This window comes from Equus caballus, chromosome 1 (genome assembly GCF_041296265.1).
Source record: "Equus caballus isolate H_3958 breed thoroughbred chromosome 1, TB-T2T, whole genome shotgun sequence".
Classification (NCBI taxonomy): domain Eukaryota; kingdom Metazoa; phylum Chordata; class Mammalia; order Perissodactyla; family Equidae; genus Equus; species Equus caballus.
In genome coordinates, this window is record NC_091684.1 from 91515139 (window position 1) to 91530799 (window position 15661).

The 15661-nt window shown below is 37.6% G+C and overlaps 1 protein-coding gene across 22 annotated transcripts in view; it reads left to right on the forward strand.

Annotated features, from left to right (window-relative positions):
• Positions 1–15661, forward strand: part of TTC13 (tetratricopeptide repeat domain 13) — a 79376-nt gene that overhangs the window by 26565 nt on the left and 37150 nt on the right. For 10 of the 22 annotated variants that reach the window (XR_011423834.1, XR_011423807.1, XR_011423809.1 and 7 more), the window contains exons 4-6: positions 2008–2078; positions 11883–11948; positions 13462–13554. Coding sequence is in view for 12 of the 22 variants with exons in the window: in XM_023647760.2 (XP_023503528.1) it covers positions 2008–2078; positions 11883–11948; positions 13462–13554 (230 nt within the window). In the remaining 10 variants the exon portion in view is untranslated. Of the gene's footprint in view, positions 1–2007; positions 2079–8408; positions 8527–11882; positions 11949–13461; positions 13555–15661 lie in introns of all 22 variants that reach the window. The other 12 variants (XR_011423810.1, XR_011423812.1, XR_011423811.1 and 9 more) reach the window with 3 other exon arrangements.

Sequence of the window (15661 nt, forward strand, 5' to 3'; positions counted from 1 at the left end):
ACTTTTGGATTTTTCCCAAAAAGTGTTAATTTTTGGTGGAAAGATTTGAGAGCTGCATTCGATTGTATTTGAATGGATTTCAACAGCCTTGCCATGGACAACAATTTAAACATATTCCTAAGTGCAAAATTTATTCCCTAAAACTGTATTTGTTTTTATGGGTCACTTATTCATTTGTTCATTCAAGAGATATTTACTGATTATGGAAAGATAGATAGGGAATTCTAAAAGCTTAGATCTGAAAGGAGTCTAAGAAAGTTTTCTACAGGCATGTTAAGCAAGACCCAGAGAGTAATGTGACTGAGGTCCCCATGATGACATGACTGGTGAATGGTGGAGCCAGAATCCAAGCCCAGATGTTGGCTTTCCAATATATCATCATCTGCCTGATTCAAAAAAGTACAAGTTTATGTTTCAGTCCATGTTCATCTAATCCTCAAAGAATTCAAGCCATTTTGCAGTCCAGCCCAGTGCACAGCAGTTTCAGCGCAGCCTTGATTTATTTCAGTGCAGTATGTTGGTTAGGACGGTGGGTCCCAAGCCAGGCAGCCTGGTTCCTTTGTCTCACTCACTGTGTGTTGTATTTGGACAGTTTGTTTAACTGCTTTATGCTTCATTTCTTTGTCTGCAGATGGGGATCGTAATTGTACCTACCTCACTGCAATTAAGGAGTAAATGAGTTAATGCCTGTAAATGTTTAGGACTCTGCCTGGCATGTATTAAGAGTGTTATATGTGTAACTATTATTATTGTTGTTGTTGTTTTCATTACTAATACTGCTGGCCCCCACCAGCGATGTCTTTGGTTATCTCATTATCTGAATAGTATCCATTCTTCTTATTCTAAATACAAATTTGACCTTTATTTATCTTTTCAAAAAAATGAGGATAGAAACAGTCCTCTTTTTATTTTGAGGAAAGCCCCCAAAAGCTCTTATGTTGTTATGATGCTCAATGTTATTGAACTTTACTTTTCTCAGGTCATTTATAAAGATATTCTAAATCTCTTTTTGCATTTAATGTTTCTACTGCGTTTAATGTTTTTCCTACTTTTGTCAGGAAATTTAAGCTCTTAATGATAGTTAAAGTTTTTGTTGCCCATCTCCTTGAACACCTATTAGATCCAAGAATTCGAGGGTTATAATAAAGCTTTTCTGCAAAGAAATGTGATCAAAATAGTATTATGTTGAGTGAGGAATGCAGTACAATTTTTCCAGGGACATTTGGGGATTTAGGGAGTTAGGGCAAATATTATAGATGGAAATGTAATCTAAAATACTAAAATTTAATGTTTTTTGGACAGTTGAAAAAGTTGAGTTAAAATATTGCCAGTTTTTAAGAGATTGTCGTGCCTCTGATTTCAAAATACCACTTACCTAAACAGCTCGATCCAAAACTATTTATTCATCTTTAGTGTATAGTTTAAGTAGTGGTTTGACTATATTTTGAGTAGAAGAGGTAGGAAAAAGACTACCATCGCATTGCAATGGTGTGAATTATCTACAGTTAGCATTATATTAATATATATTAATTTGAGACTCTGTTTTTGTTTTTACTGAATAATTGGCAGTAAATTCAGCACCCTCAGGAATCCAGCTTTTTTATACTACTTGGGTATTTCTCATAACTTTGACAGTAAAATCACATTGCCAAGTTATGTGGCTATTCTACAGGCTTATTACTAGTTCTTTTGATATATAGATAAGAAACATCATAAAAGTTATCTGGTTTTTGAAAGTGAGTGATTGGCTTAGAAAAAGATAATTACTTCTTGTAGACAGATATTTTATAGACGGCATTAATAATTTAAATCTAGATAGACCTAGAAGACTGATTAGTAGTGCTGAATGGTAGAAGAATTCAATTACAGCTTATTAACTTCTAGGTTTTCTTTAACTGCTTCTAGTCCTTGGAGCTGCCTTTTAAGACTCAGTAAAGCATTTAGCTATTGATTCCAGTCTGAGATCCTTTATTCTTTCCTTTAATATTTTTGTCTTTTGTTTCATAGCTATTGCTTATGTGTTGATTGGCAGTGGTCTCTATGATGAAGCAATAAGACATTTTTCAACAATGCTTCAGGTAATTTTTCTTCTTAATTATATAATTTCAAGTTTATAGTCATGACCAAAATATGGACTTATGCATAGCTAAAGTGCCGCAGTAAAACATGGATTTTAAGATTATACAGGAAAGTAAAGGAAATCAGCCTTCACTGAGCACTTTCTTGGTGCAGGCCTCATAACATGCTCTCATTTAATCTTTGCAGTATTACTTTATTTTAAACTGGGAAGATGGGAGCTAGAGAGGTCAAGCAGTTTGCTTGATAGTCTCCCCACCATCAGGTGGCAGAGATGGGACTGTAATGGAAGTTTAAAAAAGACGAACATTAGCTTCAGTTCACTTTCCCCTCTACCATGATATCTCCCATGAGATGTGGACACTGGAAATTCTTGGAATTCCAGATGTTGACTTTCTATGCAGGAGCTGATCTGCATGGTCAACTGAAGTTCCACTCATGGATTTGTTTCTCACCTTAAAGTATAATTGTGAGACTCTTCAGTGAAAGTATTGGGACTTTATTGATTGATGGCTGTGTTAAAATCTTGTTTAAAATGCTTAGATATACATGTCTAAGAGTTTCAAAGGAGACCTGTAGCACAGCCTAGCATTGTTGGCCTTATATCTCGTATCGTTATTTAACTGTATTCTTGTAGATGCCTGACCATTATCAACTATTGATGCATCTGTCCAGTAGAATACAGTGAGGAAAACATGGGCTTTAGGGTCAGAGATACCCAAGTTCTAATCCACTCTGCTGCGTACCATAACCTCCTGGATTATGGGATAACGACAACTGTCTCCAAAAATATTCTTCTTAGGTTTAAATGAAATATCCTATAAAGTACTTGGTGCCCAGTGCCTGGCACTTAGGAAGCGCTCAGTAAATTTTAGCTACTCAGAGCCCCATTCTGGCATATTCACCTGTGCTAATCCAGTAAGAGCCAACACAGAGTTTACAGTCCAGCAGGTAGACTTAATTTTAAAATATTAATTTTGAAATTTTTGCTTTGCCTCTGTTTTCTCTTGTTAAACATAGGGTTAATTATGTTGATAATTCTATCTGCATTCTTAAAAAAAAATGAGTGAGCTATTTTTAGTTATTAAAACCATTAGATCCAAGCAGCTGTAAGTTTGAGTGGTCATATGGAATAGGATTCTTCAGTGGAGTTTAAAGTATGAAAGGTAGATTATAAATAGTTTTAAAAAATTGCCTTTCTGTTTAGCATTGCGATATTTAAAAAGGTAAGCAGCCACTGTGACACAGTTAACACTTGACCCTGGTTTGGAAGGGAGGTTTTGATGCATTTATAGGAGCAAATCTCAGTTGATTTATGGTAACCAATAGCAGAAAACAATACGAGCTTGCACATGTGTTATCAACGCATTCAACTTTCTGAAAAATATTATTACCATTGTAGTTGAAGGCAATATAACAGTATTAAAAAAAACTTTAAATAACAAAAAAGTTTCCTAATTCTGCCACTACCATTATTTAAGTTTTTTGTTTATGACCTTTTCAAGTATGCATTTGTGTTTTATAATCTGAATATATGTATTATTTTGTATTACTTTTTTACTTAATTTTTTACTTTCAATATTTCTCTACAAGCTTATGATTTTAATGGCTCTATAATATCCCTTGTGTTGTCCGTTTATTGTTGTAAAACATATTTCTCTTGCAATTGCTTTCAGAAAGTAGATAAGAATTTCACTTTGTGCCAAGAAAAGATATTTGTATGTTGAATTTTATGAGATTTAATATTAATATATCGAAATATATTGAAATCTGCAATATAATAGATTGCTGTCAGCTAGGAAGTTTTTCTTTGAGAATGTGTGAGTTATAACGTTGGATGCTTTTCTGTTGGTTCAAGCTCCTGAGGGTGGGGCAGGAATGGAGGAAGGGGAGCAGCAGAAAGTTCGAACGCTGCTGGCCCACAGAAGAAAAGAATCGGGTGATCATTTATAACACGTTTGTATAGGAACTAGAGTGCCTTCGGCTTTCCTGCAGGTGCTTTTCTTGGAAATTTCCCTCTTCTTACCCTTTGTTTTGGTGCTTCCCAGCCTTTCCTCCATCATGACACACATGGAAAGTCATATTTGCATGGCACACTGGAGTCAACAGGAGCAAATTTAGAGGCATCCAGCTAGCTAGAGCTTGGTGAAAATGTGTCGCGTTTTCTTTATGTGCTATGCCAATGGTAAATACAATGATTTGATATTAAATGCTAAAATTCTCTTCAAAAATTTTAATGAGAAACTTGATCCTGCTTTTCTGGACAAAACTTTTCCGTATTAGGCTGTATGTTTGAAATTGATGCAGACAATCCCTATTTAAGAGCTTTTCATTAATTTCTTCAAATTCTTGATAGCCAGTCTCATCAAGAAACGGTACAAGTAGGTGGTAGCAAAGAATAGTTATTACTTGTTCCCCACTTGACCAAAACTCTTTTTCTCACTGTGAGTCAGAATTTGCATAAATCAGTCTCTAAATTGTATTTTAAAAGTATGATTGTTCTTTAAGTCTAACTGCGCTTCCTATTCTTTTACTGGCAAACGCAGAGGTAATTCGTCTTGCAGTAATGAACTTGATTTTTATCCCGACAGTCCTTTCTTGTCTCCAGTATTTCAGAGTAGCGGTGAGGCGCGTCTTCACCACCGTAGCACGGATGCCACTCAACTGCCTTTCACTCTTCAAGTTAGGGCTGAACTAAATATCACTGGAGATTTGTTTTTTCAGTACGTGCTAATAGACGCTCACCTCTTCCTTGCAGGACCTTGCACATATGCAAAAACTCTGTCTTTTTAAGCCAGTAAATCCCCTTTAACAAATCTGCAATGATAACTGTTCACATACAAACTTCTCAGGTTTTTTGAGTTCACTAACTCTTGACAGAACTTTTCTCTTAGACAGCCATGAACTCCAGTATGAAGCGACAGAGCGTGGAATCTGATTCCATTCGTAGAAAGCTGAGAACAAGTGGGAGCATGGGGGCTTGGATTTTATTAGATTCCCCATTTTTATGGGATCATTTAATGAGAAATTTGTATCTGTGCACGATGGCTATTTAAATTCCAGAATGACCTTTTGATGTAAAGCTTTTATACCTTCCTGTTGTCTAAGCCGTGCTATCTAGGAACAAACTTGAGATATTTCCATAATCTTTGTTGTTTCAAAGTGTTCATTTGAATATTTATACAAATATGGTTTATTTGGTACATCTATAAAGGAAAACAGTGTTCCTCGAGCATCAGGGTTTCGAACTGAGCGTAATTTCAAGGCTTAATAGAGCTCTCAGTCTTCACTGAAAACTCCTGGTTTTAAAAGCTTATGCATTAGTGTTGTCTCTACATCAGTGCCCTTATGTTACTTCCATATGTGTCTGTGCATCGATGATAGAATTCTTGAAAAGTGGAGCCATTTCCTGATTTCTTTGTGCTTCTTTGTTTCCCATGCAGGGCTGGGTAACGTAACTGCTGTAACAATTTTATGAGGCAATAGGCCTTTGCTAATAACTGTGTGACCTTGAGCTCATCTAATTCTGATCTGATTCTGGTGGAACTGAATTCATAAAAGAATTTGTTTCTTATTTTATATTAGCAGACGAAATTTAACACAGTCCTCTGCATATGATCTTTGTAAATATCCTTTATGTAAATGTGTGTGTCTGCCACTTAGGCAAAACTTCATCCTCGTTACATTGCTGTGTAGTGCCTTTTTTGACTTATTGGTTTGTCTTTGATCTAGTGACTTTTGAGTTTTAATGAAAAGGCCAGCCTTGTGGTGGAAAAATAAATATTTGCAAAATTTAAAGTCACCATATAAGTAATATAGTGAGGATAATAAATTAGAACTTTATGGATTTTAAAAAATTGAGTTTTTTGAAAATTGATACATCTAAGTGGACATAACTCCAGTAAGGTAACTATCTTATTATTCCATGATTTTGCATTTGCAAAAAGCAAGTAATGCTGGAAGATTGAAATAGTTTTCATTTAATTCATTGAAAATTCTGAAAACTTTTTAAAATATACATATTACTTTGAAAATACTTTGAAAAATTGATATTCTGAACCCAATTTGTTTTTAGAAGTAAACATTAGTTTTTATTTGAAAAAATAATTCATTATGACATTTCATAAAGAAAGTTTTGACCTACTGCTAACCTCCAAAGCCAATGATAGATAAAATAATTAAAAAATCAATCAAAAAAGTAATAAAATCTGTTATTTAAATATAGCAATCCCTAATACTAGACTATAACTATAGTAACCACAATACAGTCATGCGCCACATAACATTTCCGTCAACAATGGACCGCACACACGACGGTAGTCCCATAAGATCAGTACCATATGGCGTAGGTGTGCAGTAGGCTGTACCATCTAGGTTTGTGTAAGTGCACTCTGTGATGTTCACACAACACAATCACCTAATGATGCATTTGTCAGGGAGGATTCCGTCATTAAGTGATGCATGACTGTAATTATATATCCTTCTGTGCTGTTGGAAAAAAATTGTTTAAAAAAGTGTAAATTGAATAGAGAAAACCTAAATATTGTGTGCATCTCTATTTAGGTTTTCTCCATTCAATTTACTCTTTCTTTTTAAAATTTTTTTCCAACAGTGTGGAAGGATGTATAATTATTGGTGGTTATCATACTTACAGTCTAGTATTAAGGGTTCCTAAATTGAATAATAGAATTTATTCCTTCTTTGATTGATACAGCTTTATTGTTATTATTATTATTGTTATTATTATTATTTTGTGTGTATGAGGAAGGTTGTCGCTGAGCTGACATCTGTGCCAATCTTCCCCTATTTTACTTGGGATGCCGCCGCAGCATGGCTTGATGAGTGCTGCTAGGTCCGCACCAGGGTTCCAAAACTGTGAACCCCAGGTCTCTGCCAAAGTGGAGCACGCAAACTCAACCACTGCACCCCTGGGCCGGCCCCTACAGCTGTATTATTTTACCTGTCATTGGCAGTACTGAAAGTAGGTCACTGCTGTGGTCATGATTGGACCCTGGGGGTGATTCAGGGAGAGGGGGAGGACTACATATGGGGCCACTGCAGCACTGTGCCAGTGGGGGCCACACGTCAAATCCTGGGACCAAAACAATGACGACTGATTTCAGGAAGTTGTTAGTGTTCAGATATTTCAACTATTGCAGACTTTTCAATGGGTATTTTTTAAAGGTTTAAAGTTTTTAATCGCTGTAAAAACGTTACAACTGCCATAGCTGGTGGCCCAGCAGAAGCCATTCCCATGGCACACGTCATACAGCTTTGTCTCATTGAACCCTGGATCTGGCCTTTTTCCCCCATCGGCTGCATGCCGTGACTTCTAGCTGTGTTGTCCTGCTTGCTTCCGCTATGAGGAGAACAGGCCAGGCAGAGCTGACTTTGATCTGAATGCGTTTAATACTCATTGAGATGTTCTTAGCTGCCTAACATATGGCCAGTGTCTGTTGCTAAATACTAACTGCCATGTGTGAAGACTTACCATGTGCCAGGCACTGTGCTAGGTGCCACAAATCCAAAGATGGAAAGACATACCCTCAAGGATATTGTATTGCAGTGTGGTGACAGACTTGCAAATGCAAAATAATGTAATAAGAGAATTACTTTAATGGAAGAATATCTGCTAAGATGTCTGAAAGGCATCTTCAGTTCAAAGGTTCCAGATCAACTACATTCTCTCCCCTGATCCCTTCACATACCCCACCCACAACTGAAGAAGAATCTCTGGTCATAGTCCAGTGCTGCCCAGCTCTGGGAACAGCACCACCTCCACTGGGTTGCATGAGTCCACATGCTCCACACATCTGTGTGCTACTTACTTCATCACCAACTCTGTCTGTATACTTCTTTTTTGTGTGTGTGTGAGGAAAATTAGCCCTGAGCTAACTACTGCCAGTCCTCCTCTTTTTGCTGAGGAAGCCTGGCCCTAAGCTAACATCTGTGCCCATCTTCCTCTACTTTATGTGTGGGATGCCTACCACAGCATGGTGTGCCAAGCGGTGCCATGTCCGCACCCGGGATCTGAACCAGCGAACCCCGGGCTGCCGAGAAGCAGAATGTGTGAACTTAACCACTGCGCCACCGGGCTGGCCCCTGTGTACCTCTTAAGTATCTCCTGCATCCATCTCCTGGCTCTGTCCAAACCACTACCAAGCTGCTCTCATCTGCCAGATGATTGATGCGGCCATTGTTTCCTGGCTCATCGCCTCACACTCTGCACATGCGCACACTATTACATACACTTGCACCTTAAACACACATCCTTTGCTGTTGCTTTTAGGTTAAGATAAAATCCTTAATAAGGTCCCTTCCTACCTCTCCAGCCTCATCTTGGAACAGATGCCGTGTTCCCTGCTTCCCTCGGGGCCTTTGCACAGTCTGCTCCCTCTGCCTGGACCAGCCACTCTGGGATTCCCCCACCCCCTACAGATCTCAGCCCAGGTATCTCTTCCTTAGGGAACCCTTCTTAACCTTGTTTAGATCTTTATGCATTTTCTAAAAGAACCATTTACTACTCTAGCACTTAGTGAAGATGTAACTTTATATTTATATTTGTGATTCTTTGGCTGTGCTCCAAGATGGCAAGAATCTTTTGCTTTCTGTGTTGGTTTTTGCTTACTATGGTATTCCTAGCACATAGAATCGGACATGGCTAATAGCTGGCCCTGAGTAAATATTTGTTGAATGCATGACTGACGTCTGTACAACATATAGTTGGAACAGAGGAGAAGGAGCATATTTATTTTCCAGGGAAGTCTGGAAGGAGTCAGGAAAGAGGTAGTGTTTGAGCTGAGACATAAAGGATAGAAAGCACTTTCTTGGGCACAGAGGCAACGGGTGGGTTTTTCAGGCAGATGGAATAGCATTTGCCAGTACACTGAGCTTGGGAGAGCATGTTGTATCTAGGCAACTATTAGTGCTCTTGTCTAGAATATGAATTTTGAGTGGGAGAGTGGAAGGAGATGAGGCTGAACGGTAAGGCAGGAAAATGATCTGTATTTTGTACAAAAGCATTTAGATGTTACCTCATTGTTTTTCAAATTGTGAGTTGCTACCCTTTAGTAGGGCCTGAAATTAGTTGGCGAGTCAAGACTAGTACTTCTTAAAAAATGAAATACGTTAGACTAGAAAATATCAGATTACATTGTGCATGGTAAGGCTAGGTATGACTTAGTGAAACTTTTTTACTGATATGTGTGTGTATGTGTATGTTATATACATGTGTATGTGTGTGTGTGTACTGGGTTACAATGTAGAATGTATTTCTTACTGTGGGTTAGATTTAAAAAATGCTTGCATGTTGCTGTTGTAGGTTTTCAGGAGCCCATGAATAATTTCAGCCAGGAGAGTGACATGATCGGACTCTAGTGTTAGATAGATATCTCATAGTGTGGGTCTGGAGGCCAGATGGGAGGAAGCAGGAAGATGGTTAAGGCAACTGCAGTAGCCTAAGTGAGAGAGGAAGGCTTCAGATGGGGCAGGAGCTGATCGGGAGGGAGAGACACCAGGTATGTTCAGGAGGTGAAACTGCCAGGGTTTCGTGAGTAGATGTGTTGCCTGGGGAGATGGAGGTGACTCCCCGAGTGGCTGGCCCTCATCACAGGATGTATGGAGATGCCAGTCATCAGTGGAATAACTATTTATTTAAATCTACCTTTTTCTGATTCACTTCTTGGTCATCTGGTATAAAATTTTTCTCAGTTTTAGGAGAAAAGCTTCTTGAATGGTATATCTTGAGATGTTACAAATCTGAGAGTAGGTTTTCCTCTCCCTGGAAAATGTCACCACAGGGCTGAGCTATGTGGGTTTCACCCCCACCCCCAGTGTGGCTGAGGTGCTGTTCTGGTGACTGTTGTATCTTCTGGCAGGTATTATTGCTGTAGAAAAACATGAAGACAGTCTTACTTTAATCCTCCAGTGGGTAACTGTTTTTCCTGCTCCTCCTCTCCCTCTGTACCTGTATCCCTCTGCCTCTAAACGATTTGCTCTGCCTTTCTTTAAGCCAGGAAGGATATTTACATGTTTAAAGTGTTATTTCTAGATGGCAGCATTGTAGGCTGTCCTTTACTTTGTTTTTTGTGGTTTCCTTCCTTTTCTAAATTTTCTTTAATTTGTAATCAATTTCCTATTTGTTTATTTAAATAAATATTTTTATTTGTAATAAAATTTTCTGTTTTCTATAATATATATTAAAGCATCTTTTTTCTGATTATAAATGTATACATGTTTGTTTTAAGCAATTAAAAGGAATATAACTGTGTAAGTAGAATGGGAACATATCTACTAATCTCACTCCTCAGAGATAACTAATGTTAGTATTTTGGAGAGCTTTTTCCTGTGCACATACTGACCCACACAATTACATGTAGGAATTATTTATAAGAAGTGACCACCGTTCCTCTGTAGTTCTGTAACTTGTGTTTTTCTCCACTTAGCAAATAGCGTGGACAGCCTTTCGTGCCAGGTACATATAAGTTATAAATCACAAATCCAAAACTATACAGGAGCCGGGGAGGTGACTTAAAGGAGCAATTTAAATAAAAGTGAATTGATGTAGTGTGGAGGTGATGGGTGGGCTTGTGGTGAATACACACCCCTCATCTAAAGGCAGCCGGGACTTAGCTCTAGTTATTTTTTTGTCATGTGAGAATGCCAAAATGTAGGCCTATCTTTGTTGGATCTTTTGATTTTCCAAGAGAAGCTAGAAATCTGTAATTGTTTACTTCAATTTTTGCAGTTTTCATACACCACGAGGCCAGTCTGCTGGCTGGGTTCTGATCCATGATACACCAGTCTGCCACTTGATGGAGATGCACCTTATTCTATTTAAAGTAACCTTTTTTGTTCAATGCATGGCATCCTCTCCTTTGTTTTTCCCATTTACTCAGCGTTGAAGTTGATTTGTTCTTTTTTTTGCAATACTAGCAGACACCCTATCTCAGACTTGAAGCTGAACAATAGATTGGTCTATAAAGTGCCTCCTATGGTACAGTTGTTAAATTCTGAAGCAGTCTCAAGAGTTTCATGCAGGACCTTACAGCCAGAGGCTGTTTACTCTTCTTAAATGTATAGAGAAAGAGAGGAGACGTGAAAATTGCAAAGGCTAAGTGAAGATGAGAAGCATTTCACTCGGCAAATAGGACAGTTCATACCCACTGACCTATGTGAGGGAGCAATGGCAGGGGCAGCAGATGCTGTCCTTGGGCCTGAGAAGTGTTTCATCCAGTCCATCTGAGAGCAGGTTGCAGAAGGGGTCTGGTTTTTAATTCTGAACCATCAATGTAAAGTACTGTATTAATCCCCAACAGTTTGTGGAGCCAACTCTTTTCTTGTGCCTCATTGTGTTGGCACTGAGAGATTCTTTCCTTTTCAGATTATTTCATGACTTTGAAAGGAGACAAACTAGGAAGAGACGTTATCCAATCCTTTACTCATATCTGTTTACTTCTCGGAGCCTCCGTTTTCTCTCTAAGACGTGATGACAATGCTGCCAATCATAGACTTGTTGAGAGGATTACATTTTAAATAAGATGACTATGTGAAAGAAACTATCACAGAGCTCAGTAATATTGGTTCTCTCTCTTTTTTTTTTTAAATGCAAAGCTCTTATTACGTGTCTCATTCAAATGAGTTTAAGAATACAGACTTTTCTGGTTGGGGACCGCGTATTGACGTCTGAGTGGTGACAGCATAAAGAAGTAGAGCTCTCTTTTGTGGCATTAACGTGCTTTAAGCAGAAACTGATTTTTTTTTTTTTGTTTATAGTTTTTGACGTGTTTCTGTTTTGGTCTGACTAGGAGGAGCCTGATCTGGTTAGTGCAATTTATGGCCGAGGGATAGCCTATGGAAAGAAGGGACTACATGTGAGTATGGAATAGCTACGCTTGCCATAGTGCCTACATGACCTGACACGGACCAGGGTTCCGAGAGAGCCGCTCTCTGTTCACTGAGCTCTGATGGGACTTGCAGTAGTGTCGTTCCAGTTCACAAACAAGGAAATGGCAATAGAGGATGTACTCCAGATCAAATGGCTAGGGAGTGGTGGACCGGGAATTTTTACCCAAGTCTCCCGAAGTCAGTTTTGCCATACGTTCTACTCCAGAAGGACAGCCCCTGCCAGCCTAAACCTTATTTTTGGTGAACTAGACATAGATTAAGAAAAGTACAAAACCATGACTGAATTCCCAAGAAATATTCATTGAAAAAATGGAGATTATGCATCAATAGTGCAGTAGGACTCAGAGTTTGAGTTCTTGTCACAATTTTTAAAGGCCAAATAAAAGAACAAAAGTGTTTTTTGTAAAATTTATTTTTACTTGTTATCACATATTATGCTTTCTCCAGATAGGTTTGTCTTTATAGCCTTTTCCCCCTTATTTCTCTGAGGAATGCAGGGAGAGGTTGTAATAAGTATATTTTGCTCAAAGGCACCATGGTATAAAATAAAGACTTTCTAGAGGTTATATAGTAAATAATGAAATAGTCTAAGATTCACATCTCCACATTTTCAGTCTAGAACATTATATGTATTGTCTTATTGTATGTTAAAAATATTCGAATGAAATTATGCTTTGAGGGAGAAATATCACTTTTGTATCTTTGCCAATCGGGTGCTGGCCTATTGGAGAAATTTTATATAATATTTGTATACTTCTGAGACATAGAGGACTGAGAATGAACTCAGATTTGGGAATGAAAGAGGTGTTTAGGAAGGAAACAGTGTTACATTCAGAGCATCAATAAAAAACCGTAGCTACTCAGAGCGTCAGTAAATGACTGAAGTTGTCTTAGTAAACGTCAGAGATAAGCTGCTGCTTCCTAACTCTCATCTCTTTTAATTTTATATCTTGACATGAAATTTGCTTGTATCTTTAATACATTTTTAATGTAAAAGTAACGTGCTCATGTATTTTTAATCTAAAAGTAACATGCAAATTTTAAGGAGAACTTACCTAGACTTCTTAAGGTGTAGGTGTATAGGCTTAGGGGTTTTGATTGACACTGACTTGGCCCCTTTCTGTTCCTACATCACCACTGGTCAGCATCATTTCACATGCTGCTATCTACATAGTCATCCCTTGAAATTTGGTGATTCAGTGCTTAAATAGGTTAAATTTAGAAAATATCCTACCGTCTGTGGAATTTGTGATAGGTAGCCAGATCCAAGGTGCTATTCATGGGTAGATAGACTTGAGTGAGTTAAATAATTGTGATATAACTTATTTAACTTGGCAGATGTCTTGTACAGAAGCTAAGTTCATATTTGTTTCTAAATAAGTAGTTATATCATCACTAAATTATTAGTTTTTTCAGAAAATCTATTCAACCTGGTTTTGAGTAACAGTATATCTCATACTAAGCTAATACCTTTTCAAGGACATTAAGAATGCTGATCTTGCTCTGTTTGAACTGAGCCGAGTAATTACCTTGGAACCAGATCGTCCAGAGGTATTTGAGCAGCGAGCAGAAGTGAGTGTGGTTTTCTTTTTCCCTCTGTCATTATTGGATTAGTTGAATCTGAGATTTTTTTTTTTCCTATTATTTTATTACTTGTAAATTTTAGAGCTCCCTCATAGCTATTGTGTTTTCCTCCATAGATACTTAATGCCTTTAACATGGTTGAAATTACTAGAAAACTATGGGGCAAGTGATACTCCTGATGTAACATTTAATAGTAATATTTAGTATTAAAATATGTAGTTATGATGTATACTAGTACTATAAATGTTCATTGAAAAATAAATCACACTTGTTGTTTACTGTGTATATGACATACTTTAGCAAAACAATATGACAGTATGGTCCAAATAAAATCTATAGCCTTTAGAAGTGTATGTGTATATGTGGGTATGTGTGCGTTCATGGTTATATATAATTCATAAGGGGTGTACCTATATACCTAGACACATAGATCAGGTAAGGGTGACTATAACCAGGCCTTGAAGGAACTTTTGACTTGAGGGGGAGACAGAGAGGTAACGTGTGGTGAAAATACCAGGTAATACTTGTGACGGTAGACACTAAGAGGAGGTGCTTGTTCAGGAACAGAAAGGCAGGGCCTGCTGGAGTTCTGGGAGAACTTGGCGAAGGGAGGGATGTTCAGAGTGTTTGTGGAGGCCTCACTTTAAGAGGTGATGATAGAGCCGATCAGATCCCATGTCTTGGGGGACAAGGTGGGGAAGGAGGTTCAGATCAAAGAAAAAGCGTGTGCGAAGTCACTGTTTTTCATATTTTTAAATGAAGTGTGTTCATTTTATCATTTTCATGAAATAAGAGTAAACTATCCAGGTTTCATGTTGTATTTATTTTACTGCGCATTTAGCCATGTTAAATGCTTCAGAATTTATATTAATGTATTCAGTCTGAATAAAACTTAACTTTTCATCCTCTGATCTGGTGGGATTTCATAGTTGAACTAAAGGAAAAAATGACTCCCCCCCAACTGTTTTGGTAATTTAAAAACTGTATTTGTGATATTTTTGTCCTCAAAATTAATAGTGTCGAGTTGTAGTTCAGTTTCTTAAAGTGAATTTTATTTTTTATTGGGGATTTGACTTTCTGAATAAAATTCTTCTCAATTAATGATATAATTCATCGTCTCTTGTCTATTTTGGATTGTAACCCCAAGGGGTAAGTGACTGTAATTTATCCCTTGCTGCTGAGAGTCTGGTTGGTGTGAGCATTAGGCGGCTAATTTGGTGATCGTCTCCTCCAGCGACGGGGTGCTGATGCTTTCTCCCTCCATAACTCTGATGTGATGTTAAAATGTTATGATAAAGCATGAATTTAATTGTGTACTTAGAAGACTTATTTAGCAGCTCTAAAAAATTTGTATATCTAATAAAAAGCTAATTGTGTACCCAAAAATGATATTGGTAGTCAAAAAGTACTTTTCAATTATCTTAGAAATATGTGGTAATACTCCTTTTATCTGGCATTACTGAGCAATAATGTCACTACGTAGTGATTTTTCCAGCTGAATGATAGCATACCATTTATATATGTCAGAAATTATTTTATGAGAAATCTGTCACTTTCATATCATACTTTCTGAAATAGTCTATATTGAATGAACATAATTTAACCTTTTTTAGTTACTCAGCCTATTATTATGCATATTGATTGCTGTGCTGGAAGGTGATAATTCAGTTATGTACCTAGGGGTTAATAAACTAGGTAGGCATGTTTTTTCTTCCAAAACCCCAGACCATTATGCTCTTTGAATTCTCAGGCGTGTATTCCATTTCTTTCCTCTTTCTGAGTTGTGATTCTTGCCACTGGTTATGTGCCTGCCTGAACCCATTCACTTTTGCTGGTTTTAAGTTCCTGCAGAGTAGGAATCCAGTTAGTAAAACTTGATGGAAATGACCTATATTATAAGAACAAAATTAACCCTAATTTAAGGATAAAATGCTTACGCTTGACTGCACGAATAGTGATACCCATTTTGGATTTTTTACGTCTTTTTTGTGTACTTTTGCATTCTGAACTGTCTTCTGTATTGCCGTTGTTGCCTGAACATAGCTGATCGCTGGATCAAAAGAGCTTTCCATACAGGCTTGCAAATGTCTTTTCT